This window comes from Chaetodon trifascialis, chromosome 3 (assembly GCF_039877785.1).
Source record: "Chaetodon trifascialis isolate fChaTrf1 chromosome 3, fChaTrf1.hap1, whole genome shotgun sequence".
Taxonomy (NCBI): domain Eukaryota; kingdom Metazoa; phylum Chordata; class Actinopteri; order Chaetodontiformes; family Chaetodontidae; genus Chaetodon; species Chaetodon trifascialis.
This window is the reverse complement of record NC_092058.1, coordinates 18095692-18120881: the sequence shown is the minus strand read 5'-3', so window position 1 is coordinate 18120881 and position 25190 is coordinate 18095692. Positions and strand designations below refer to the sequence as shown.

Sequence of the window (25190 nt, the reverse complement as noted above, 5' to 3'; positions counted from 1 at the left end):
GAAAATACCACAGAGGTCAACATATTAGAGCAACAACTTGAATGTATCCAAGCAGAGGATGTTGTTTGTATAAAGGAGAGTTATATGACTGAAGAGCAACTACCAAAAGAAGTCAGCGAGGTTCCTACAGACCAAATACAGACACTTAAAATATCTAAAGAAGATGACATGGAGGTCAACGGTTTGCAGCAACAGCTTGAAAGTTACATGACTGAAGAGCAATTATCAAGAGAAGTCAATGAGGACCCTACAGGTCTTTTGGAACAGGCAATATCCCAAGAAAATGGGCCTGAAAGTCAAACTCAAACAGGGGTAAAAATGTTGCAGCAACTATTTCATAATGACAAAGAAGAAGATGCTTCCTGTCTAAAAGAGACTTATTTGACTGAAGATCTATCACAAAAAGAAGCCAATGAGGACCCGGCAGGTCTTTTGGAACAGACAATATCCAGGGAAATTGCTACAGACTCTCAAATCCAAACAGAGATCAAAATTTTGCAGCACACTGAACCACAGACTGAACCTTCAAACTCTTCTCCTTCCACACCTTCAGACTCAAACTGTGAGCCATCTCAATCACCTTTGGATCTGCTCACTCCCTCAAAGCCTCCTTCTCCACCCCATGAATCCCATGAGTCAGAAACACAGTTTGGTCTTTTGGAAATGGATTCAGTCTGTCCCTCAGCTTTCAATCCTGTTGGTGATGTTGCACCTGTTGCTGGCTTCCCAGAAACTGTCCCTCCTCCTCTTTATCTGGATTCTTGTGGACAATCCCTTCAGTTATCATCCTCCTCTTCCTCTGATTCACCCCCAGGTTTGCTTCCCAGCTTTTCGACTGCTCTGTCGCAAGAGGGAAGTGGAAGTGTTTTCCCTGACTTACCCCTCAAAGAAGAGCCCCAGTGTCCGAAGTCCCTGTGGGACGTGGTAAATCGCATTAGGAAACATACAGCACCTGACTCTGAGAATGAGGAGGAGGAAGTGAGTGAGCTTTGGGATCCAGAGAGCATAGGGGAGGACTTGAGTGGTCCAGATGTAGCAGAGGACAGGAATTCTGAGAAGATAGTCTTTGAGGAAACAAGGCAACAGGAGGTTTCAACAGAAGGAAATGTTGAGGATGTAGAGGTGATCCAGCAGGATCCATGTCATGAAGAACCAAGTGGGTATGCTGAAGAAGACACACTGTCATGCAGTAGTGCCAGCAGCCATGGCTCTGGGGACACTGTTATTGTAGCAGATGAGGATGAGGTAGAGGAAATGCCACCTGATGGCAGGACAGAAAGCAAGACAGAGAATGATGAGGTGTTTCAGACGGCTGAGGAAGAGCAATGCTGCTCGTGGGAAGAAATACATGAGACAAAGGGAGAGGAAGACGATGGAGATGGGAGTGTCAGAAATGAGTCCAGTCAGAATGAGGAGTGCCAAGTTGAGGTGGCAAATACACCAACCAAGGCAGTGGAAATGATGGAAACAGAGCAAAAAGAAAATGAGGAGGAGGTTTTCATGCACTCAGAGGTCACTGTCTCAGATGAAGGGATTATTGAAAGGGAGAAAATAAAATAACTGGATAAACAAGGAACGCTGGCCTGATATGTTTAATATCGAACAACTACAATATGTATTGTCTAAATTTGAATTGTGTCTGATAATGAATGGAAATCATTTTGTAGCTGTTATTTTCTCAAAGACTGAAGTGGTATTTTTTAGTTTCAGTGCGATCTTAGAGCTTTTATTTTTGATGGATTAAGTTGTGATGCATTTACTGTTGTTACAGAAATTTGACACTAGGGATATCTAAAATTATCCAAACTAAGTCTGTTTATTTGACTAATTTATTCTTGTACAGCGGACCTTATCATAGTTCTTCTCCAAATCTTAATTTATACTTTTCTGCTGTTTTTCGAGTGTTTATGGTAATATGTATCTTTTAAATTATGAAAGTGGATGTAATAAAAGATTGTTTGGAGTGATTTTATGGTGAAAAAAGATGAGGGTGATTGAACAAAGTGCTGTAACAAGTTCATGTTGTGTCTGTTAAGGATATCTCAACTTGAGGGGAATGTTTGGTTAGCTGTTGTTTCCAAGGTCAAGAATGAACTTTCAATCACAAAATTTATGCCAACGTGGTCATCAGTTGCTTAAAATGCTCAGAAAAATGGAAATTTAAAAATGTAACAATTTCATGACCACTGTACAAACTCTGGATTGTGTGGTACAACCAGAAAGGAGTCAAAAAAATGTAATCAAATCAGTGCAAACGAAAAATCTGAATACACTTGTATGAAATATTTTAGTGACATCAATCCATGATTGAAAGGATATGACTGAGGCTACGACTTGAAGTTTAGAAACTTGAAGTAAACTTGTGTTCATGTTGTACAAATATATTTCGATTGATTAAAGACAAGACAGATGCAGAAAACATACAAAATGTATATACGTAAGAAGGAAATATCAGGAGAATGTTCATGAGACAGCAAGGTCATTTGTGAAAAACTAATGGTACTCACATACTTCCTGAACTTTCTTCAACAACAGTACTGCATGAGGACTTTCCAACCGAGTATGATTCTGGACGCAATTATCATATTGTGGACTACAGCACACTCTAGTGGGGTTAGAGTTCAGATTTACAAGACTGTGAAGAAAGCGGATGTGCCATTTGCCTGCTCCTGAAGCTGCAACTGAGCAGCTATTTCTTGTTTTATGCCTGTATACTTGTTTGGTAGAAAGATATTTTTCAGATTCCAAAAGTTTACATATTACTGTCCCATTGTGTGAAAATTAACAAACAAAATTTAAACCTTGGAGGTGTTTTTAAATGTATAGGCCACTGGAAGGTGGAGTGTTAAGTGTCAAATCACAATGTCACACAAAGCAGCGGTTGAGGCTGTTCAGAACGTAGGATTTCCTTCCTCAAATTTTCTTTTTTGACTTTGTTGAAACTTCAAATGAATCTTCAGTTGCCAGTTTCTCTGGTGGAAAATTTGTAATCAGGACAGTTTTCTTAAAGGGTCAGTACACCCCAAAATCCAAGTTACATTTACCTGTAGTGCTCTTTATCGATTTAGACTGTTTTGGTGCGAGTTGCCAGGTTCTGGAGATATCAGCTGAAAAGATGTCTGCCTTCTCTACAATATAATGGAACTAGATGGCTCTCAAAAAATCAAGATGGATAAGCAGCATTACAGGTAAGAGGAAAAAAATCTATCTTTGATTTGAGGGGGTAACTGTCCCTTTAACTGTAAGAAATTTAACATCAGCAGTAACAATACCAAAGTGGGTGGTGAAAGATAGTCAATCTGTGAAGAGATGTTATATGAGAAACCTTTGTTCTTACACACTTTGTCAAGAGGACATCAGTGAAACCGAATCCACTCATTTATAAAATCATTTTTATCATCTACCTTTAAACCAACTTTGTTACCCAAAAAGAATATTCAACCAAAAAAGAACAGCACTTAACATGACATCAGTTATTCCTGTGATCTTGGACAGTTTGAAAAATATTGGTGAGCATTAAAAACTCTCTACTGAAGCTAGATCTAAAAATGCAGTTTGTCTTAAATGGCACTTTCATTGGTGAGCAGGACACATGGATGTCCATTCACTAGGAGTAAAAAAGACTAATAGTAATCACTTCTACCGAGCTTTGGGAGAGACTTTTTCCAATGTGCATGAATATGGACTTAAGGACCACTTGACCAACTTTCAACCTGATCTCTGTGTACTTGTCTTAAATTAATATGATTACTGTATATACACAATGAATCCTGTAAGAAATCCTGTATCTACCGGGAAGTCTAACTCCATTTTTGCAGTTTCACAGTTTCAGTTACCTGGTGAGGAGAATCTGAAGGCAAGACAAGAGCCTCCACATGAAACAAACATGAAAAATATAATAACTTACAGTATAAAAACAAGTGACAAGATAGTCCAAAGAGATGTGGTAAAAGACGGCAAACTGGTCCTTAAATTGTCACAGATCACAGGAATAACATTTATTTCCAGGTGGATTTTCTCATATTTTACATAATAGTCTCTATACATCTTCCACCACTACCATAGCCTAAACTGGTGATAAGCGACAAGTGAAAACATTACAGCACCCATAGTCTCCTTTCTAGCTGAGCAGAGACGGCAGCCGTGGGGACATGATATCAAAGTTCATCATGGGGCATTTTCAGAGCATGGTCACAGAGGTCTGCGGAGCACAAATGACATGAACGCAGCAAATTAAAATGCTGTCGATGCAGTGGAACAACATAACAAAAATGTGTGTAAAAAAAATTAGGCAGGTGTTAAAAGTCAAAGACAGACCTGTCCTCTTGCTGCAGAGCTTGTCTTTGACATTTTCAGTCTCGTGAGCGAAGAATTCAATGACTTCATCTTCATGCTGTTCAACAATTGTTTCACACTGGAGAAATAAGGCAAAAAAAACTATTACAAGCTGCACAAGTGACCCTTTGCTAAACCCCTCCTCTGAACAACAATTCTCCTGATTATACCTTAGTAACTGTAACTAGGTTTGGCAGTCTTTAAAAAAGCCCACAACACAAGAGCAGACGTGTGAGTAATGGATTAAACTTTGTTTCATCTGCTCTAACATAAGCTGCAAATGCATGTCTGGCTAATCAGCTCACTACATACAGTAGCAACCAAGCGTTACATCCAAAGACAGCGGGGATGTCATTAGTTTTCTATATTATTTCATTATTTTTACATTTTATTTCTAATACCTTCGATGGGGTGAACTAGCTCTACACGGAAATACACAAACCATGCTGCGCCTTGTATAAATTACGTGGATTAAGTGGTGAAGTTGCTGATAGTATGTCTGGGCCATGTAGCTTTCAGCATCATATCATGTACACAGCCATCAAGCACGTATTTAAGACCCTTTTACACGGGTCTGGTTTTAAAATGTCCCATGGAAATGTCAGCTGCAGACTGAACTCTCAGCTAACTCACAGCCTTTAAGCATTAGCATTATCTTACATGAGCTAGTACGCTAAGAAAATCTACTAGTGAGAATCATCATTTCAGACTTCAAAATCCATGGTCGTCAGCTGGAAATGAGAAGCCTGCCTTTGTTTACTTCCTTCGAGGACATGGTGTTTTTACTGTGAATTACTGTGAATTTTGATGGTAAATGTGGCAACGTCATCACTGTTAACTCCATATGTGCAGTGCCAGAGAGGAAAGCTTGACCGCTGAAGCAACAGCAGCTCAGGAGGGCAAGGATTAGCAAACGTTGAATTCACAGTATGTCACAAGATTTGGGTTTCTGACAATTTGTCTGCCTTATCGTCAACAATAAAAGCATTGTAAGTTATTGGATTGTGCAGGTGTGCTGCTGTACTCACTGCAAACTTTAAACTGGCTGTAACTCTTGAATCCAGCCGGGCCTCTGAGAGGTCCATGGCCTCACCACTCCGAGATTTTACCCTAATGTAGGACTTCCTGTTTGTGGAAGAATCCGTACGCTCACCGTAGTCCTCCATCCTCTCACACACACTCTCCATCAGGTCGAGGAGGTTTCCCTCTGAGCGAGCCAGAGGTACCTGGTGGCATCATCAAAAAAACAACAAATGTCTTGAGGACAGTCGGGGAGATATCTGAAAAAACAGTCCAAAACTCAAACATTTTCTGTGTACCATCATATAACACAAGGAAAAGTAGTAAACAATCAAATTTCAGAAAATGTTTGACATTTTTTCTTTAAAATCACCTAAACGTTTTATCATGCCTCAAAAACAGTTGATGTACCAATCTAATCTAATTAGTTGGTAATTGAGTTAATAGTATAGTGACAAACACAATAATTGATGAGCCAGACCCCGCTTTAAAAACACGTGTGCAGTAGCTGTAGTGAAGTGGTGCAGCCTCCACAGTGGGTTGGACGCAGACTACTACCACGTCGCTGTGCTGCTGCAGCCTCACCTCTCGGATGGACTGGCTGCCGTCCGGATTGATCCTGAAGGATCCTGTCTGGATCATTTTCTTTGGGTCTATCTGGGAGATGGCCCACTCCATCTCATCTACCAGAGCCCTGCAGGCTGCGGGGAGCAGAACGGACACAGGCATCAGGATTTTTCAGTGTTTGCGTACTGAGCAGAGAAGCGGAGATAAAGACACATACCTCCACATCTCACGTCCTGTCCCTGCCTGGCCGCCTGGCTGCAGCTCAGGAGGAGACAGAGAACCACACACGATGTGAGCAGGAGGACCGCTTCCCTCATCTTACACCTGAAACACGGATTTCACCACAACACAGGCTGACACATCAACCGGCACACGAAACGGTAGCGACTCAATACTAAGCAAGCCGGTAACTTCTCAGCCGCCGCTCGCGACAATAACCGTTCTGCCCGACTACCATGAGCTACACAACGATTCACACACAAAAACACACGTTTTGTAAACTTTTCATTCAACTTACAAGTTCCTGGCCGTGCTACTCGATTCCACCTTCACGCTTTTCCACGCTGTTCCATCGCATTCGGTGAAATGTGGTGACGTAGCCAACGGGGCTGTGGACAGGATGGAGGAACGCTCGAGACAGCGCCCTCGCGTGGCCAGGAAGGTTAGAGTTAGCTTTGCCGTTACCAAGGCAAACTCGAGGTAAAGCAGAGGCACCCCTTCACTAGAATTGAAATGACTTTTGTCGTTTTTAAATAAATGTACGCTACGTTATGAGGGGAGGGGGGATCCAATATGTCGACAGAAACGTATTTAAGAAGAACATGTTAGGCCCTATTGAAGCATCCCAGGAAGCCATGGCAGTGTGTCAGTAAGACAGCATGCACAATGGCAGGACCCTGAACCTGAAGCAGCTAAATGAAATGGATGAATTTTATTAGTTACACCCAATGCAACCTATTACTAAATCTGGTAAAACTAAATGCAGGCCGCCAGAATTAGTAACCACTGCTGAGAAAATTGATATTTAGAAGACCCAGTGTTAATCCCTCAGAGACAAAACAGTGTCTGGATTACAGGTTAGACAGAATGACATGGTGTTCGGTCTTCACAGCCTATATTTTCTACATTGAGTACACAGGATGTACAACACACAACCCAGAGATGACTTTGTCTTTGAACGAAAGAAAAAATAATAAAGATTTTTAAGCAATACAGATTTTGAAGGCACAGCAGTCAAAAGTGTTTTACTTTTTTATTCAAGAAGAAAAAACAATATTCAAAAATATAACATAACATCATTACAAAAATCTGACTCAACCGAGGTCATTGCCATGTTTTTACACAGGCAGGGGGTCATCTGGAGATGTACGCTTGACTTACAGTCTTCAGCCAAATGCATGTGTCCAGCAGTGAGATATGTTCACCCAAAATCATTAGCATTCCTTTTCTTATACAGCTGGAAATGTCAACTTTTATGCTTTCAATTACACCTTGGCCCATTTCTTTTGTAATCAAGTGATGGTTCATTTCTCCAAAAAATAATAAAAAATGTTTTTATTTGCAGGAGTGGAATTAGTAAAACAGGTCCTTTACTAAAAATATATATATATTCTTTTTATTTGGCAAGACATTTCAATTTAAATCAAAGTTGGAATTTGTCACATAAGTTAATAATTTTCCACATCTCAGAGTAAAAAAACAAACATACACAAGAATAATATTTCAGTATGATGGCAAATGTAGCACACAATAACGAAAAGAAAACAAATTTGAAAGCTGCTGTCAGCCTCTCTATATCTCACATATATATCTCAGTGTACCACAGTTGTGTTGTTCCGCCTACAACAATATACATATTTCTTGTGTGGGTTTGAAATCCTCTTTGACTGAATAGTGATTAGGCACAGTGGTGAACAGAGGAGGCACTGTGGTCGTCTGCACTCTAACGTTAACAGTGCAGCTGAATATTTGGTCAAGGAAGAGGTTTGGTTTATTTATCAGCGTGGACCAGCAGTGCACAACCTTTCTTCTAAACATGTTGTTTGCTGTTAGTATTCATCATTTTCTGTCTTCTCTGTATTTGAAAGGTGCTGCACTAATCAAGTTAATGAAGTGCATAAGAAGACATATAAGTATTAGCCTGTCACAGTTAGAGGCATTTGTCATATTAGCACTCTGTTGCTATGCTAACCCTTGTCTCCCACATTTGAAACAGTCAAACTTGTTCATGTTTGGAGTCCAGTTACCAGAATGAGCTTGTACCAGGACATGACTTTTCATATCTACCATTTACTGCACCACAGTGCAGATGCCAACCTTTTCCTCCACATTCATTTGACATGTTAGATGCTATATTTTACTATGGCAGAGTGCAGTTTTGCACACATCGCACCTCTGTGCAAGCTAGCTGCTGCAATAAACTTAGCTGAAGCTAAACAAAATAAAAACAACGTAATATATAAACTGCATACAAGCATACAAAGTAGCATTTATAGAAACATAAACTACACATAAATAAACAAATCTAAATAAAATCTGACCTAAGTTTAACTGAGGAGGAAATTTACTGGAGAAAAAAATAAGTAAAAACAAAACAGCAGATATTGTTTTATTCCAATATGCAAGAACTGATTAATATCCTCCTCATATTAAACCTCTACTGCAAAAGTATGCTGTACAAAAAAAAATCTACATCATCATGTTATCATGTAGCTTAAATTTTGTGTCTGCTACCACATTGTCTTTCTGAAAGTACCACCATGGAAATCACTGACATAAGGAATTTTCACATCCAACGCATGGCAGCTTTAATTTAATAATTTACAATTAGCAGACATTTTTATGACTGGACTTCAAAAGACTTGGAAATACTGAGGATGTACTGACATTATCTCCAAGAACAGAAATGTGCAGAATGTAAAATCGACTGCATAACTGTACATAAAATGACATAAAACTGTCATTCTCTTCTATATAGTATATAACAGAGGAAAAGGTGTGACAAATCACACATAAAAAACCTGGTATATATTTTAGATTCAATATATTAAATATAACAATTTAGCAATCTAATATTGAGCTCTAGACTAATGTTTTAAATCCCATAAAATTTTATCTGAATATGAAACTGAATAAAGGCAAAACACAAAACAATAAAAAACTGTTTTTGGTGTTTGACTTTTTATGAATTAATCATACAGTGATCACATCAGACAGTTTACAGCCTGGTGGCCATTATGAAGGTCCACAGCATCTTTAGTGCAACACTGGCTGAAAACTGTTGACTGTGTCAGGACTCATCACTCCGGTGTCAATGATGTGACAGTGAATTCATCTTTGTACCATTTCTGAATGGACAATGACCGTTTCTTCACAGTAGTGTCTTGCCTTTAACTGAAGTTGTGGTGTTGTTGTGGATTTTAGATGACTGATTTGTCGAGAAGCCAACAGTCACAGGAGCCTCGTTCTTTCGAACATGTCTCCTTTTGAAACCCAGATATTTAACCGTTATCTGGTATTGATTAATTGTTTCATTTCCGCTCACTGTCTCCAGCTTCTTCGATGTGAGGACTTGCTGCTCGTCTTTGTTATTTATGATAGTAAACGAAGAGTCTTTTGGTTTTGGACTGCTGCTCGGATAAAAGAAGCAATTTGAAGATGACACGCTGGGAAATTGTAATAAGCATTTTTCACAGATTTCTGACATTTTACAGACTAAAAGATCAATTGTGAAAAGGTTTGATAATGAAGATAACGGTTTGTTTCAGCCCTAATCTGCATAAATATTATTTCGCTGAGGTTGTTGAGACACATGTGACGGAAAACATCCATCATTGATTCTAACAGGATTAGACATCTGTGATTGTACTACACTGTGTATTGTAAGGACACTTAAAACAGGTGTCAGGCACGGAGAGGTGAAGACGAACACATACTGGCCGAGCTTCAGTGGTCCCATGCTTCAGTCCCATCATCGTCGCCACAGTCCAGCATCCACTCACAGCGTCCTCCTATCGTTCAGCTTGAGTATCAGAGTCCATGTCGCTCAGTAAGTAAATGTCTGTGTGCCGCGACGGTCCCATTTGTGTCTGAAAGACAGAGAACAGGAGGTTTTATCAGTGTTGTATACAGAAGATGAACTCTTCACACAAATCAGCATGCTGTCATTTTATCCTTCATGAAGACAGGCTGGATTACAAAAGAATTTTGCATATGATTTTGACACTATTTGTATTGTTTCTTACGTTCTCACAGAAAACAGGTGTCAACTATCTTTTACAGTTATATGATGAAGAATAAACTCTGACCCTACTCTGCTTTACTGTATCGTCACTTAGAATTAGACTTAACAAAACATATATTTAATGATAAGAGGAAAACATCACAATCAATTCTTTGTTTTGTTCAGTGGTAAATATGATCCCACCAGTTCTCAATTTGTTCTATAGTTACAGGTTAATTAAGGGTGCTCACCTTGGGTCAAAGAGATACTTTCCAAACTCAACTTTCCTCATTTAATCCTGGAAAGTCCTGCAAAAGAGCATTTCTGTCGCCTACCGTGATGATCTATCAACCCTGTTATATTAAATGTGAAAAAATAAAATTTGATCCCTTGACCCTTTAACCTTGGAAAGCGGAGTGTAAGCAGTCATATTTTAAACAGTGTGTGAGGAAGTCTGACACATCTTTTATGTTTTACACGATTCTCACAGGTCACTTTCACAGTTTATACTGATGATACTGTATAGCAAGTGAAAACTATGTGATTAAGAGGCTGTACAGTCAGGCAAGTTATCATCATTAGTCCTTTAATTACTGCACTGACATCTTGTCACCAAATTGCCACAAAGCTGGAATCATTCATGTATTTTAACAATGTTAAAATCATGTGAGGACCATGTGAGTAAGATAATGCTTAGATGTTGATTTGAGGTTTAATTTACTCCAAATTTATATTCAAGCTATGTTTTCATTGCGTTCACATCTATAAACACAGAATTCATGAATCCTTCATTAGAGATTCCGACAGAAGACGCCAACAAATGTCCATATAGCCATTGTTTCCCATTTATTTTGAACACATGGTGCGCTTCATCCAGCAGCAAGCACAGACACTTAATTCATTCAATCCCAAAGAGCAGACGTGAGTGAAAACCTCAGCGTACACATTCCTACACTGAAGTTTTCCCTGTAACAGTTCAGATGAGAAGAGGTATTCATATGACACTGTATGAACTCACAGTAGCCTGAACAACGTCAAGTTACATTTCTATCACCTGATGAAACCTGACATGAAAACCTTGAGAAACTTTGAGAGCTTTTAACAACTGCAACAGTACCTGATCCACCACGATAAAGTGAACATTTAAGACAACGATAACTTCTGAAAGAACCTGAGATCTGCTCTGTGATCACGAACAGCTCTTACTGGTTAATTCGTACTTCTTGCTTGGATATTGCTCAGTTAGGAGTTTTAGTGCAGTGAACACGGTCTGATTCTAAACTTGCACATCTGTCTTCACTGATTCTTTATTTCATTTACAAGTTGGAAAAATCAGACTGATTCTGGACATGTCAGTTCCACTGTCAGTCAGAGGAAAGCTGTTGTGCTGTTGTCCACATCAAACTGCAGCTGCTCATGTTATCCTGTGTTTAGCCATGTTGGACTGAAACAAGGCTGCGTGAAGGCAGAGTGGGCCCTGACTTTAGTCTCAGCTGACAGAGGAAATGATGGCACGTGGCTCATAATAATAATAATAATAATAATGCATATTTCCGAAAACAAGTTTAAATCCTCTGTGTACTAGTTTATTACATATGTCTGTCGCTTTAGTAAAACAGGTTATGTATTCATCTTTATTTTGACCTACAAGCAGGTCTGCAGCCCAGTGGGCTCGTGTTAAAAATCTGCAATAAATATTAACAGCAGTTTTCTGCCAATGCTGTTGGGAGGGAGAACAACGCAACATGTGTGATGGCAAATGAGTCAGTGGACACACTGTAGCTTAATTAACAGATGCACCGTACCAGAACTACCATAAACTTCTTCCACCTCCGACTGAACGTGACCGGACTGTATTCTGAGCTGCGGCATTCTTGGACTTTAATTCACAAAATGACTGCTTTTGGGGGTTTAAAAATAGACTGCAGACTGTAAAGCCTGCTCAGACAAACTTATGATTTTGGGCTTTATAAATAAACTCGACTTCCTCTGTACTTGTTTTGACCTTGTTTTTTTTTTTTGTTTTGTTTTCGTCTCCAGTTCTGCTTTAAACACAGCTTTGTCATGATAATTACACTTATGATTATACCATTATTTTTAAGATGCCACTTAAGCAGCTCATTTCCTCCTTCTCTGCATAGCAGTATTCTTTCAGAAATGACAGCTACATGTATTGTAGTAACTCTGTAATGCCAGATATTTTTACTGCAATACATTAATCATCCCTATCTCCTGAAGCTTTTACCCACAGGCATTGCTGAACAAAAATGTGGAATAGAGGTAAATCCTTGTATCACGAAACAAAAGCTAAAAAAAAATCTATATTTCTACAGATTATTCTTTAATCTAAACTCTCACAGCCAAGGAGGAATGAAACAACTCCTGCACAGTGCTACAAACGTATCTTCTTTTCATGCTTTAGTATGTCCATAAACCCGAACTGATTATTTAGGCACTAAAAGAGGCTCTGAGGATGAAGCTGCAGTCATTTAAAGCCTCACTTGTTTGAAAGGAGCCGTCTGGATCAGGCTGCACGCACACATCACGAGTAAAATATTAAAGATGGCATTCTTTTAAAAAACAAAACAAAACAAAACAAAAAAACCCTCCTTTGTTGACAGACTTGGTTTTGTTGAGCAGATGTCCGATCTGGACTTGTGCAGAGCAAAGAGAAATGACACACAAAGTCGAAGCATCATTTGTGCGTTATACTGAAACTTACCACTTCAGCTTCTTTGACATGTAAAACCCCGTACCCAAACGCTTTTTCACACAGTTAGGGCTGGATATCATTTGGTGGTTTTTGGTACACACAACAGGATTAAGATAACTTTCTTGTGGATTATGTCATTATTACAGTTTCCCAAAAATCGTAATTTTAGATGCAAAAATCCAGTGAATCAAACTGCTGCAGAGACAGTAAACTGAGATGAGACAATAGAGGATGTTGAGGTAGACTGAGTGGAAATCATGACTGAATGAGCAGCAGGACAGTGGGCGGCTGACGTTATCCAGGTAAGAGGGCTCACAGAGAGCAGAGCTTTAGTGTATGTCTGAGGGAGCATGGGAGCTAATCACAACCTACTTTAGGTAGACAGTTTAATCAGGCATTACTCAACGGAAAAAAAAAAAACAGGACAAATAAGTAGAGGAAAGAACTAACCTCACCAAGATGATGCTGGTTTGCTTTTTGTGAACATATAACAGTCTAACCTCAACAGCACACAATAACTGTTGTACTGCAAACTTGGCATCTTTCATACAATGTGTGTTCTGTTGCATTTGTGTGATCAGTATTTTTTAATAAAAAACAATAGTTTCATGAGTCTTATTTAAATTTTGGCTGTAATTTTGACGTTATTCAAACCTGAATAAAACAAAAGGTAAAGCTCGTTTCATGAATTTGCAGCAGTGTGGCTCCAAACATCGTGGCTACTACTGTAGTTTAGTAGTAGTAAAACCACAAAAATACAAGCTGAGCTGCTATTTCATTGAAGTTTAGATAACATTTTGTAAAAACAGCGGCTCTTACTTTGATGTACAGATACTTGGGATAGTCATCAATAGAGTTGTATAAACTAGTCACGTCTCAAATGTCTATTTACAAAGAATGTGACACAGTTACCTTTGAGGACTGTAACAATTTCTGATTCAACAACATCAATTGAGTTTTCTGTACTGGTGTAGTCTTCATTTGGTTCATTGGATACCAAAAAGCACAAAATTCTGAGACCCAGCCCAACATAAAATAAACATGTGACATGAGCAGAAGATCCTACACGGTCTATAAAAGTCCTGGTTGTGTACAAGGCTCAGTGTCTCCAAGAGGAAAGAGGAATGCTGGTGGTTACTGTCCTGTTCAGCTCTAGGAGTCGTACTCAGACTGCTGCTCTAGGAACACAGCAGGTCGATTGCTTACCCTGCTGCCAAAGTCCAGACAGGAAACCCCCAAGGCAACCAAACAGTGCCATGCCTGCAGACAACAAGAGGCGAGACAGAGGTCAAGACGCTTCATGCATGGAATATAAGACTCTTTTCTCTTTTCTTTTCAGGACCCACAGCCTCAATGCATGGGACACACACCCTACCAGCTGAACTATAGGGGCACCCCTACCAAGGCTAATCCTATATGATACCCTACTTGGCTGACTCCCAAGTTTACTCCAACATTGAAACCAATTCATCCATAGACAGATGGAGACAATAAGTTATGAATCTAACTAACTTCGTCACTGAATCATTGTCTGTATTAAGAAAGGTGCCTGTACTCAAGCCAAAAAGTGTGAACGTAGTGAATGTAATGTTGCAGTAATCTAACTCACCAGGTAGCCTACAAAGCACAGATAGGCCACGGAGAGCAGAGCAGAGAGAACGTAGAGCAGCACGCTGTTCAGCGACGTGACGTAAACCACGACAAAGTACATGTTGATTGCACAAACCACCAGGATGACGATGCCTCCGGAAATCTTCCACACCCTGAAGAGATAGGCGGTTTATTAGACCATTGAGAAATGCTGTTTTTTCCTAATGTGAACAGTTTCTGGAAATACTTCCCTCTAATCGTCACACTGCTGAGTAAATTCCAAGTTTATGTAACTCTGTCTTGTCTTTTAAGAATCTATTATGTCAGAAAAAGGAGGAACGTTCCGTTAACCGTTAACAGTCACTCCGATGACCAGTAAACATTGATTTGTTAATGAGTAACTTAACACAGACCTCTATCACAACAAATTCACCAATCGACAGTCACACCAAAACCTTCCTCAGTTCTGAAGGTCCCACATGTGACATCGATATCTTTTTGGATTATAAAGCACATTTAGGTGCTGTATAAATACTGTGAAAGTATTAAATGACCAACAGGGCTAAATGCCTCACTGGTGATTATGAATAGACAGTATAATGCTCAAAGTTCGTGAAATGAAACTAATGAACACACTATGTGTCCCAGAGGCACAACAAAGGCAGTCATTGTGATATTATTGATTTAAAAAATTACAAAGTTCACTCACAATTTGTTCGCAAAGTCGTTCATTATGGACGTCAGGCTGGTGAAGGTCAGAATTGGGATCAAAGCAAATGGAAGCTGTTGAACAGAAAGGGGCAGCCACACTGAATATCTCACTGGATCATATACAACAAAACAGGAAGAATAAAAGGGTTCAGTATAAAAAACTGGACTGCAGACTGTGCGAGAGGGCGAAAAGATTTTTTGGACAGAATGATTCGTCCTGACCTGCATGCTTTGAAGCACGTTGAGGAAGTCATTCATCCCCGTCAGATGCTGAACATCCTGGAAAATGGCTACCAGCAGAGTAGGTGTGATGGCAATGGAGCGGGTCAGCAGCACCCGTGCAAATCGGGACCACCGTAGGTTCAGGAAACCCTGAGCAAACAGGAAAGTAAAAACATGAGCACACACACCTAGCTTTGCTTGTGCTCACCCATGTCCAGGCATATAACCAATGGGCATTCTTACCTCCATTACAAACTGCCCAGAGTAAGTGCCTGTCATGGTGGAACTTTGTCCAGCTGCCAGGATCCCTATTGCCCAGATGTAGAGGGCTGCAGGGCCAAAGAAACAGCCCAGGACCACTCCCTGAAAAAAACAGAGATACCCCGAGAGAAACAAATTATCCTGCATCCCCCCTTCAAAGATACACAGAGATAGTTACTGAATAATGCAGAGCTTGTGATAATTCTTTATTAACAAAAGGTAGTGGAGGAAAGAGAGATGTTTAGAATAAAAATGCTGAACATAAGTTTAAATTTAAGTTTTGTTCATTTATATTTTGTGGTAGTGAGAGTCCATCTGAAGAACAATTCCACGGTGAGGATTTATTGTTGTTGTAATGATGAACGGACGTACCCCTTTGTAGATGTCCACCTCCAGTGTGCTGTTGTTTACAGGGAAGAGATTTGTGTGAGGGCTGCCAGATGCATTGCACAATGCATTCTGCAACCAGAGACAAACACATGATGAGCCACAGCTCGAGGCTCTGGAGACTGTTATTATTCCACTGTGTTTTAATATGAACCACACAAACATCAGCAGTACACAGTAAACAGAATGGACTATCACTGTAATATTGTAATACCCACCACTTCCATATTGGTTTTGTTGTAGAAGGCCTCAGCAAAGACCGCGACGACAAAGACGTTGATGAGGAAGGAGATGAAGAGAGCGATAGTTGACTCGATGAAGAAGTACTTGTTGGCTTCCTTCACTTCCTTCTTATTTCTGCGATCGACATCACGAGACTGGAACATGAGGAAATAAACAGAATTACACTCAACAAAAACCCAAGAGCAGCTTTAGCAATATTCTAAAATGGCCTTAATACTGCTGAATGTATGCTATAATCTCTGAATGAGGCCATTTAACTCGGAGCAAGAAAAATTCACATTATTCTAGATAAAAAAATACTAGGAAACTCTCATTCCAACATTTTGATTCTTTACTTTTTATTCTTGCCCATTCACGTGTGACAACAGACATGCCTCTAACCTTGACCAGCGCTGAGTGCAAGTAGATGTTGTGGGGCATGATGACGGCGCCTACGATTCCCACTGCCTGCTCCAGCTGCACCGGCCCACAGCCGGCACAGTAAGGCAAGAACATCCCCTTCAGCAGTTCCCCTTGGTCTGGTTTTACCAGCACATACTACAGAGATGCAACACAGGGTCAAACACGTCCTGGTGCCATGAACATCAAACTGAACTGGCAAAAGCAAAAACACTCAAATTATATTGGAAATCGAAAGAGACTTTTACCTCATAGCCAAAGCTGAGAGCCATCACGGTGATGAGAAAGCCAAAGAAAGCTTCAAGTTTCCTCAGGCCTGCATGGAGACACAAACTGCATCAACAGAGGGAAGCACAGCTTCTTAGACGCTGACTGATAAGTGATGGTGTATGCATACCGTATTTATCCAGAAAGAGGAACACAAATGTGTCTGTGATGGTGATGAGGACTCCTGCCCACAGTGGAATCCTACAGGAGAAAAACAAGAAAATGTGTATTTTTGTTTGTCAATAACTTCTCACCATTATAGAAATACACTCTGTTTGCAGTAACTGTTCACAGACAAGCATTAAAGACCATACCTGCCCACAGAGAGAAGGTTGAGAGCTATGGCACAGCCAATGACCTCCTGCATGTCTGAGCCAATAATTGCCAGTTCCACCATCAGCCAAAGGATGATCCGAGGAACCTGAAAGGGAACGAAATTTAACACATAATCAGAGAGTGAAGCAGAGTTTATTCATCTCTTTAGAAACTTCACTGTGAATAAAAAAAAGTTCATGTGCAACAAGAAAAGGGAAGTTGAGATGTGTAATGAGAGCTGGGAATGCTCACTGTGGGATAATGGCGGTTGCAGACTTCAGCCAGGTGCATCCCTGTGACGACCCCGAGGCGTGCAGCTAACCTCTGCAGCAGCAGCCCGATGATGGTGGCTCCGAGGAGCACCCATAGGAGCTGAGAAAGAAAGACAAAGTCAGCTAAAGCTGCTGCTGCTTCCAACGTGGGAGTTTTACTGGGGCAGACCACCAACTGAAAATAATGCTAATCCAATAATACAATACAATGAAAATAATTCCGATGGAGATAAGCATAACCTACTGCACCTATGATGCAGCAGATGACACAACTCATTGTGTCTCACTACCACAAGCAGAACAAGCTGCACAGAGCAAAAGACAGACCAGAGGCAAGGCTGTTTTGCCTTCAAATGAAAATAATGGCATGTTTAGGAAAAAGGGGGGAGATATCTGAGTGAAGAAAACAACAAAAACCAGTGGAATCACTTCCTCAAATGAGGAGTGAACTACCAGAAAAAGCCAAAACAGATACCAGCCAAGTGCCAGGCCACGGCCGAACAAACCAACTAATTTAACATGTTCTTATTAATCACCTTAAAGCCAGCTTTAGCCCCAGACTGCAGGTCAGACTCGATGTTTCCTGGATCCAAATAAGCTATGCTCATCAAAAACCCTGGTCCAGTGAAGGCCCAGAGCTTACGGAAACTGAATACCTGAAAAGAAGGACAGCAGAATTTATCATTATTGCTGATGCTGTAGTTTGATTAATATAAAATCGTTTCCCTGCCAATAAAATGATTCCATGATTACATCTGAGCCAAAATGTCAAACTCCAGTTTTGCTGCTTATTCATCACGAGACCTGGTGCGTACCTGGTTGACACTCTCTGGAATGGCCACCTTCTCTTCAAAGTACGTAGAGAAGGGTTCATCCTGGGCCACAGGTGATGCAGGAGGAGAGATGGAGCTGTACTGGTTCGTCTGGACTCCATTCTCCTGAGGGGAGTCCTCTAACAAAAGCACAGAGAGGAAAACCAGAGGGACTCTGATTAGTGATGAGAGTCAGACTAACAAACACAGACAAAGAGGAACTTATCAGCAGCTAACATGACTCTGTGCTTTCAGTTGGGCACCTCACGTGCCATTACTGATTTTTTTTTTTTTTAACTAACCTCATCGTCTGAACAGCGTTCTGATTGGTCATGATCACCTTTCACTCACTGGTTTGATTGCTGAGATTTGGGGATGTGGTGTTATCATGACAACAGAGTGCGGTCGGCCATGCAACATGATTAAAGTGATTGTGTTATGGCTGCTGAGATGTACTGACACTTGATGAGAGAACCTGAGGTAGTCGTAGAGGCATAATCTGCCCCATAAAACATGTTGATCTCATGAAAATAAAGACTAACTGTCAATAAGCAATAAGCAAACCCTCCGCTTCGGAGCTAAATCCAACAAGGTACAGACTCGTTTGGGCTTTTAAAATTATTCTACAGCATCTTTAAAATTTACTTTAGAAACAAAATGAATGTGGCTAAACTGGATTTTTTTTCTATAAATTCCTTCTAAAGAGAGACCAGTGTGGTTTCATGTTTGAGCAGCGATACAGCAGGCACACACAAGTGCTGCCAGCCTAAAATAAACCTAACCAGACATTTCTGAAATAACTTCATGGAGGACAAATCACAGCTTTATTCACTCTTTGCTGAGGAAAATGTTTAAGTCAGGACTACCTAAGACGTCTCTGGGGTACAGGAGCTTAATTAAAGAAACTGCATACACTTAAAAGATTTGTGCCAGTTCAAAGATCAGAAGCAACCATTGTTAAAAAAAAAAAAAAACCCTCCCTGCCTACAAGCGAAAAACTGAACCTTTCACAACTGCTACATAAGTGATTTAGTTTAAGACTTTAAATGACACATAGAGTATTTAGTCCCCCAGTTATAACTTGTAATTATGGCATCATTCTTCAAATCAAACATGTTTTATGAAAACACAAAGAAAGAAAAAGGATTATATTTCACAAACCAGCGAATATAAACAAAAAGTATACCAGTAAACAATGCGCACTACTCACTGAGTTTGGACGTTTCTCTCTTTCCTCCCTTCATCTCCAACTCACTGCTGGTCCTAAAGTCCACTGTTTCCTAACAAGGACTCTGCGTTTATATGACTCAGCCTTTATCTGCCCCCTTTTTTTTTTTTTTTGTTGCTAGATGTCACAACGACAATCTGACATCATGTCTCTAAAAATGTCCCGCCAAGAGAGAGAAGTAAAGAACACACGCCACAGCACACTTGTGCTTGTCAATAAAGCCAACGCCAAGCACAAATTATATGGAGAGTGACCTGCCCTTTGCCCTTCATCCAATCACACAGCATCATACAACCACAGTAAAGTTCACAACAGAGGCAGTGAGATATTTAACAACATTCAGATACTTAAATAATTCTAAACCAAACATTTTTCAGAAAATTAATCTTCCTTTTTGGAAAGATGTTGTCAGACTAGTCGAAAGTCAAACCACGGTGCTGCGGTTACGTGCATGGAAAACAAAATGTACTTGAGTAAAATCTTGTTTTAAGTTGCTCTGTCAGCATGCTCACTGACACAGTATATGTATCGCAGCCTTCATAAAATGTCCACAGTGTTTAACTTTGGAGATCGTGGCAGGTGTGCCTGAAATGTGACGGTCATGTTTCTGTTGTCTTAAGCAGCTACCTTCGAGGAGGTCTCCGTCCTGCTCGGCTTTCATCAGGGCAAGCTGAGGGATCCCTGGGAACTTGAGGGATGAATATCAGCCTCCCTGGAATAAGACAACAACAGTTAGATAACAGGGACGTGATGGCTGCGGCTAAAACAGTCATTATCATGCTAAGTTTGAGCTCATGATTAGTTTTCTGCTCCTTTGTTGAACTGCCAAAGAAGCTAACTTCAGTCTTTTTCACAGTCAGTACAAACAACCTCAACATGAGACATCAACATTAAAAGTCACAAGTCATAAAAATGACTAAGCAGCATTAACAGCATGTGAAAGGTTACATTATTAATGAGAACGTTTGACAGGGAACCTTGATTTGACCACTGGAGCCAAAGTTTCACTTCCAGCATACGCTTCCTTCCCCTAACACTTCATCTCTGTAAAGCTGGTACTTCTCAATGTACCACCCGAAAAAAATACTAAATCTCAGCGCTGCCTGCTATAAGAGCCTGTTCTCTGACACAGAGAGTCTAGCTCCTCTGAAAGCACATGACTCTGGGATTAAATGAGGCAAAAGGTGAGCTGAGGCAGCAGACGGGGCAGCTTTCCCAGCAGTCAAGACTTCCATCAGAGAGCCACTTCCTCCAGGTGAACATGTGCTCTGAGCTCAGATAGTGACCTAAAAAAATGTTACTTATTTCTTGTATTATGACCACAAATCATCTGAAAATATCACGTTAACATGAATCAAACCTTTCCACGCAAAAGGAAGTTAACAGCTTTGGAAAATGACTCAAAGTACTATCAAAATAAGGTAGTTTGTGCTCTCTCCTGGGGGAAGGGTTTTGTTTTTTTCAACAATACATAAATGTATTTAAGTCTGAAACTGAGCATCTCATCTTTCTCTCCTCCTCGATGGTGAATGGAGTAATTCGCACTGAGATGAGATGACACACGGGCATTACACTACACAAACATCAATCAATTGTCCACATCTCTTGAAACCATCTGTGCTCCTTTTCTTGGGTTTTAGCCAGAAACATTTTGGTTTCATGTCAGTGTGAGTGTTATTTGTTTTCGCTAGAACACTTATGTTAACGAGCTGCAGAGTTGGAAGCAGCTTGCTAAATATTAAATCTTACCAGAGAAAAATCAAAATGGGAAATTGTTTATCATCAAAAAAACGGAAATTTTCCTGAGGGCTGGACCTGAGCACTGGCCTGGCAGTGATCTGGTTTCTTAACCACAGGACGCGTCAGTTTTTTGTCATGTGTTCTCATGTGGCCACAGCCAGCAGTCACAGTCTGTTTCTGAACACACAACAAGAAACTCAAAATGAGGCTTCACATGATTTCTGCTGCCACCAAATGTTGTTTTGCTGTGTACACTTATCGTAGCTCATAAGGATATTATATATAACAAATCAGCTATGATCCTTAACTAATAAAAATGCATCCTACAGCATGACACCATAATACCACTGACATATTTGCAGGCACACATGATGATGGAGGGCGCTGCAGGTGGAGCAGTTTGCTCAAGACATTTTTCCCCAGACTCAATCAAGTCCATGCAACTGTCCAAAATCTGAGGAGCATGTGCTCTCACACAACACCAAAGACTGAATGACTGCCTGAGCCCTTGTAAACATACCCGGTCCTATCTATTTCTAACAGTTTACTCAGTCAGCCTTGTTTCAGCGTTCAACATCAAGAAGTACCTCGTCTTTCCCAGCGAGGACAGTGGACCACAGGTTCACTTTCCCCTTGTATAACCTCACTAACCAGGCATGAAAGAATCATAACATCATTTTGGCTGTTTGACTGATCATTAGTCAAGTCTCCCACATGTCTCAGAGTGTGTTTGCCTGGTGAAGATCTGTTGATTAAGACTGCAGAGAGATTTTAATGTGCAGCTATTTGCTTTTCTGTTCACTGCCTTTCTTCCAGGTGAAGTGGATACTTTCCTTTTTCAGATAAAACCAGTCACACAGCAATATTTAAAGTCTCTCCTGTCCTGCTTTTGATCAACGTAAAGTTTCTGTCACACACCTTTGTCACTTTCTGCCAGTGTCTTGAGATGTTCCCAGGTTGTGCCAGGTGTGACACTGGACCATCACACCTCCCCTCATTCCCAAACCACTACGCTAGTGTTAACACCAAATACTAATGTATCAACAGAGGAGCAATTCTTTGGCATTGTCCATGTTTAGTCTACTATCATTCTTATCTGCGCTACATCTGACATGTTAGTATGTTTTGTACTGGTCCTGGTGTGACCTGGACTCCAGTCCTGGATTGTATAACTGTCTTTTAATGTGTCAGCACTGATCTTGTCAGACTCCATAGGCAACCACGTGAATGTGCTGATAAAAGAGATTTAAACTCAGTAAATGTTCCCCTGGTACTAAGAATTTAGTCAAACTGAAACCATGTAATATATTAGTCAATAACATGATGACGTTCAACATCATCAACTACATGATTCATTCTAACGTTACCAAATATTCTAAAGTTGGACTAGCCAAGCTTGTACATCTAAATAATAATAATAAAAAAAAAACGACACCACTAAGTCATCCATCCATCTGACTTCCCCAAAAGCCTTAGGCTTCAACGAACACCATGGAGGCCTAATCTGCACACAGCAGCTGTTATAATCACTAAATCTACAACAACTCCCAAACTGACAAATGATCCCTGATGTTACGCCCCTCAAATTATGACCCCTGCAGGTTTTATTCACCATGAAAAAAAATGTCAACACAGTAATGCTGAAGTAAACATCATAGAGAAATGATTCTCTATCAAAATCTCAAACCTCTTCCTGAATTAATAATGAAGCAGCAACAATTTCTAATGACACATGAGGAAAAACTAGCAGTGCAAATCCTATTTTCAAATGAGGACTCACACCCAACACTAACACCAGCAGCAGCCCAGTTCTGTTACACACAGTGGACATTCAGCTGCTATGAAGGTTAGACGAGGAGTCTGTGGAACCAGGAAATCAAATATTCAAGAACTGGTCCATGAGGAACACAACTCACATACATTATTACCATTGAAACCATTAATGGCTGCCTGTGTTCACATACAGCCACAGACTTCCCCAGCTTTACTTCAGTGATTGTTTTCAAAGATCCAACCAATAATATAAGATTATGTACAAATAAAATCCAATATGTATTTTGGGTTGCATGTATCAATCACACTTGTGATTAGAAGTGGCCATAAGAAAGTTAACATTGAATGATGCGTAAGGAGAGAATGGCTATAAATGCTACACTGAAATTCAATCCCGAATGTAAATAAATTGCACAACATTTTGTAGCAAAGAATGATATATGTTTACCATCACACTCATTGTGTGTGTGTTACGTCCTGCAGGTGGTGAATACATGTCAGGAAGGTGGGTGAAGTAAGGGAAGCAATCTTATAGGGTCCAAACTCCAGCAACACTTGCAGTAGCATTCGTATAAAAAACAAGGCGAAGGCTTTCCCTTTGCCAAGCACACTGCAAGTAGTGCCAGAAACCGTTATGCTACTACTTCTTCTGAGACACACTCACCACGGGCCATGGAAGAACATTACCATACCATAGCAGCTCAATGTAATTGCTCAAGGTCCAGTAAATGACACGAAAGGCATGGGCAGAAGTGTAAAAACTGGCTGCTAATCTGTAAAAAAAATATTTTACCCTGAAATAGAACTAACATATTATTCCTGTGATACCGTACAACTCCGTTTTATATGGCAAATTTTAATGTTATTATTAGTCAAATCCATGAGGAGTCACCTGCTGACTTCATCATCCCAGATGATCCACTGATCTCCAGCTGTGACGCGTGAATCAACACGTACATTTTACAGTTCACAATTAGCTGTAGTGGGATCAGAGTACTTTCTGTTACAGGCAGGATTTTGCCTTGAAGTACAACACAGCGGCGTCAAACTTCAGGCAGTCAAACCTTAGTATTCGTTGCCCTTGTGATGCTGAAATAGCGTCGATTGCTTTTACAAACTTCCAGTGCTAAGTAGTGAGTAGCAGTAAGGAGCTAACCATTACCTAAAACACTTGACCTCTCGTCCTGCTAACAATACACGGTGATGTGACTGCAGTTGAACCAACTAGCAAAGAAATTAACCAAGCTTGTTCGTGAATTCACCCTGTAGATATGTCAGCAAGAGCAACCTCGACCATTGGCTTCACAACTCTCCAACAAATCCGATAAAACAAGCCCTGGTACGCTGACAGGGACACTGTCAGTGCACTGTTACTGTGCGATCAAGCTAACAAGTTCCCATGATGTGCTAGCTGTCTGGTTGGATGTGCTCCCGTTACCCTGTTAAAAGTATGAAAACGACCTTACCTGGTAAAACCTTACGCGAAGGTAAAGTGACAGATTTCGTTTTGACGATTAAAACAGCTTTTAAACGGCCACCATTTGTCTAAATCTGAGGGTAGCTAAGTGTCGTGTTATCAAGCTAAATTCCGGCAAAGTCGTACCTTCCCATGTCAACCGTAAGTTCAATACTCAATGCGCATGTGCAACACCTTGAACGGCTCTGATTGGTTAAAAGGTGAATAGACGGACTAGCTCTGTCCCTGGGTTTAGCATGTCAGGCGCTGCTGACTGTCTTTGAACTATCAGCAAATTGAACTTCAAGTCATAATCAAAATTACTATGAGTATAATCTTATAGTATGTCACTGGATTATGATTACCGATGCATTAATCTGGAACAGTTCACGTCTGTGATTGAGATGGAGCAAATTCTGACTATTTAAAGTATTGTGTAATATAATCTATAGAAATGCACTATATTTTATTTGATCATCATATGTCTTGTCTGTGAAATCTTAATTTGGAAATTAAATAGTTGTTAAAACCGTCAAATAAATGCACGGGAGTAGAAATACATTTCCCTATGAATTGTAGTGGAGTAGAAACATAAAGTACACATTGGTAAAAGTATCTCAAATTTGTACACAAATACAGTCAATATAATTTTCTCCA

At 40.2% G+C, this 25190-nt stretch overlaps 2 protein-coding genes across 5 annotated transcripts; both read right to left on the bottom strand.

The window, feature by feature from the left end:
- Window positions 1-2270: 2270 nt before the first annotated feature.
- On the bottom strand, window positions 2271-6520 carry cnpy2 (canopy FGF signaling regulator 2). The gene is made up of 6 exons (XM_070958926.1): window positions 6440-6520; window positions 6140-6246; window positions 5941-6056; window positions 5364-5561; window positions 4318-4414; window positions 2271-4201 (listed from the first exon to the last, which is right to left on the bottom strand). Exons 2-6 carry the CDS (start codon window positions 6237-6239, stop codon window positions 4158-4160), a joined length of 555 nt encoding a protein of 184 aa, XP_070815027.1. The 5' UTR covers window positions 6240-6246; window positions 6440-6520; the 3' UTR covers window positions 2271-4157.
- Window positions 6521-7179: 659 nt separating this feature from the next.
- LOC139328815 (natural resistance-associated macrophage protein 2-like) lies at window positions 7180-24723 on the bottom strand. Of its 4 annotated transcripts, XM_070958839.1 has the most exons (17): window positions 24544-24723; window positions 20192-20276; window positions 18340-18476; window positions 18061-18180; window positions 17505-17624; window positions 17252-17358; window positions 17068-17138; window positions 16919-16986; window positions 16653-16808; window positions 16247-16405; window positions 16014-16100; window positions 15624-15743; window positions 15381-15530; window positions 15157-15230; window positions 14467-14620; window positions 14064-14117; window positions 7180-10010 (listed from the first exon to the last, which is right to left on the bottom strand). In XM_070958839.1, the coding sequence occupies exons 2-17, from the start codon at window positions 20223-20225 to the stop codon at window positions 9933-9935; spliced, it is 1689 nt and encodes a 562-aa protein (XP_070814940.1). In that variant the 5' UTR covers window positions 20226-20276; window positions 24544-24723; the 3' UTR covers window positions 7180-9932. The 4 variants fall into 4 exon arrangements, with proteins under 4 accessions (XP_070814940.1, XP_070814941.1, XP_070814942.1 ...); XM_070958840.1 differs by lacking the exons at window positions 20192-20276; window positions 24544-24723 and adding an exon at window positions 19547-19663 and having other exon boundaries at window positions 9908-10010; XM_070958841.1 differs by lacking the exon at window positions 7180-10010 and having other exon boundaries at window positions 10972-14117.
- Between the last annotated feature and the right edge of the window lie 467 nt (window positions 24724-25190).

What these genes read in the sequence shown, in the direction of transcription:
- LOC139328815 (XM_070958839.1), bottom strand. Translation starts at nt 20,225, where the DNA reads ATGAAAGCCGAGCAGGACGGAGACCTCCTCGAAG. An exon ending in TGCACTCAGCGCTGGTCAAG is followed by an intron (nt 16,406 to 16,652) that starts GTTAGAGGCATG and finishes CTCATGTTCCAG; the next exon opens with TCTCGTGATGTCGATCGCAG. An exon ending in GTCTGGACTTTGGCAGCAGG is followed by an intron (nt 10,011 to 14,063) that starts GTAAGCAATCGA and finishes TCTGTCTTTCAG; the next exon opens with ACACAAATGGGACCGTCGCG.
- cnpy2 (XM_070958926.1), bottom strand. Translation starts at nt 6,239, where the DNA reads ATGAGGGAAGCGGTCCTCCTGCTCACATCGTGTGTGGTTCTCTGTCTC. An exon ending in CAGCCAGTTTAAAGTTTGCA is followed by an intron (nt 4,415 to 5,363) that starts GTGAGTACAGCA and finishes TTATTTCTCCAG; the next exon opens with TGTGAAACAATTGTTGAACA. An exon ending in GCTCTGCAGCAAGAGGACAG is followed by an intron (nt 4,202 to 4,317) that starts GTCTGTCTTTGA and finishes TGTGCTCCGCAG; the next exon opens with ACCTCTGTGACCATGCTCTG.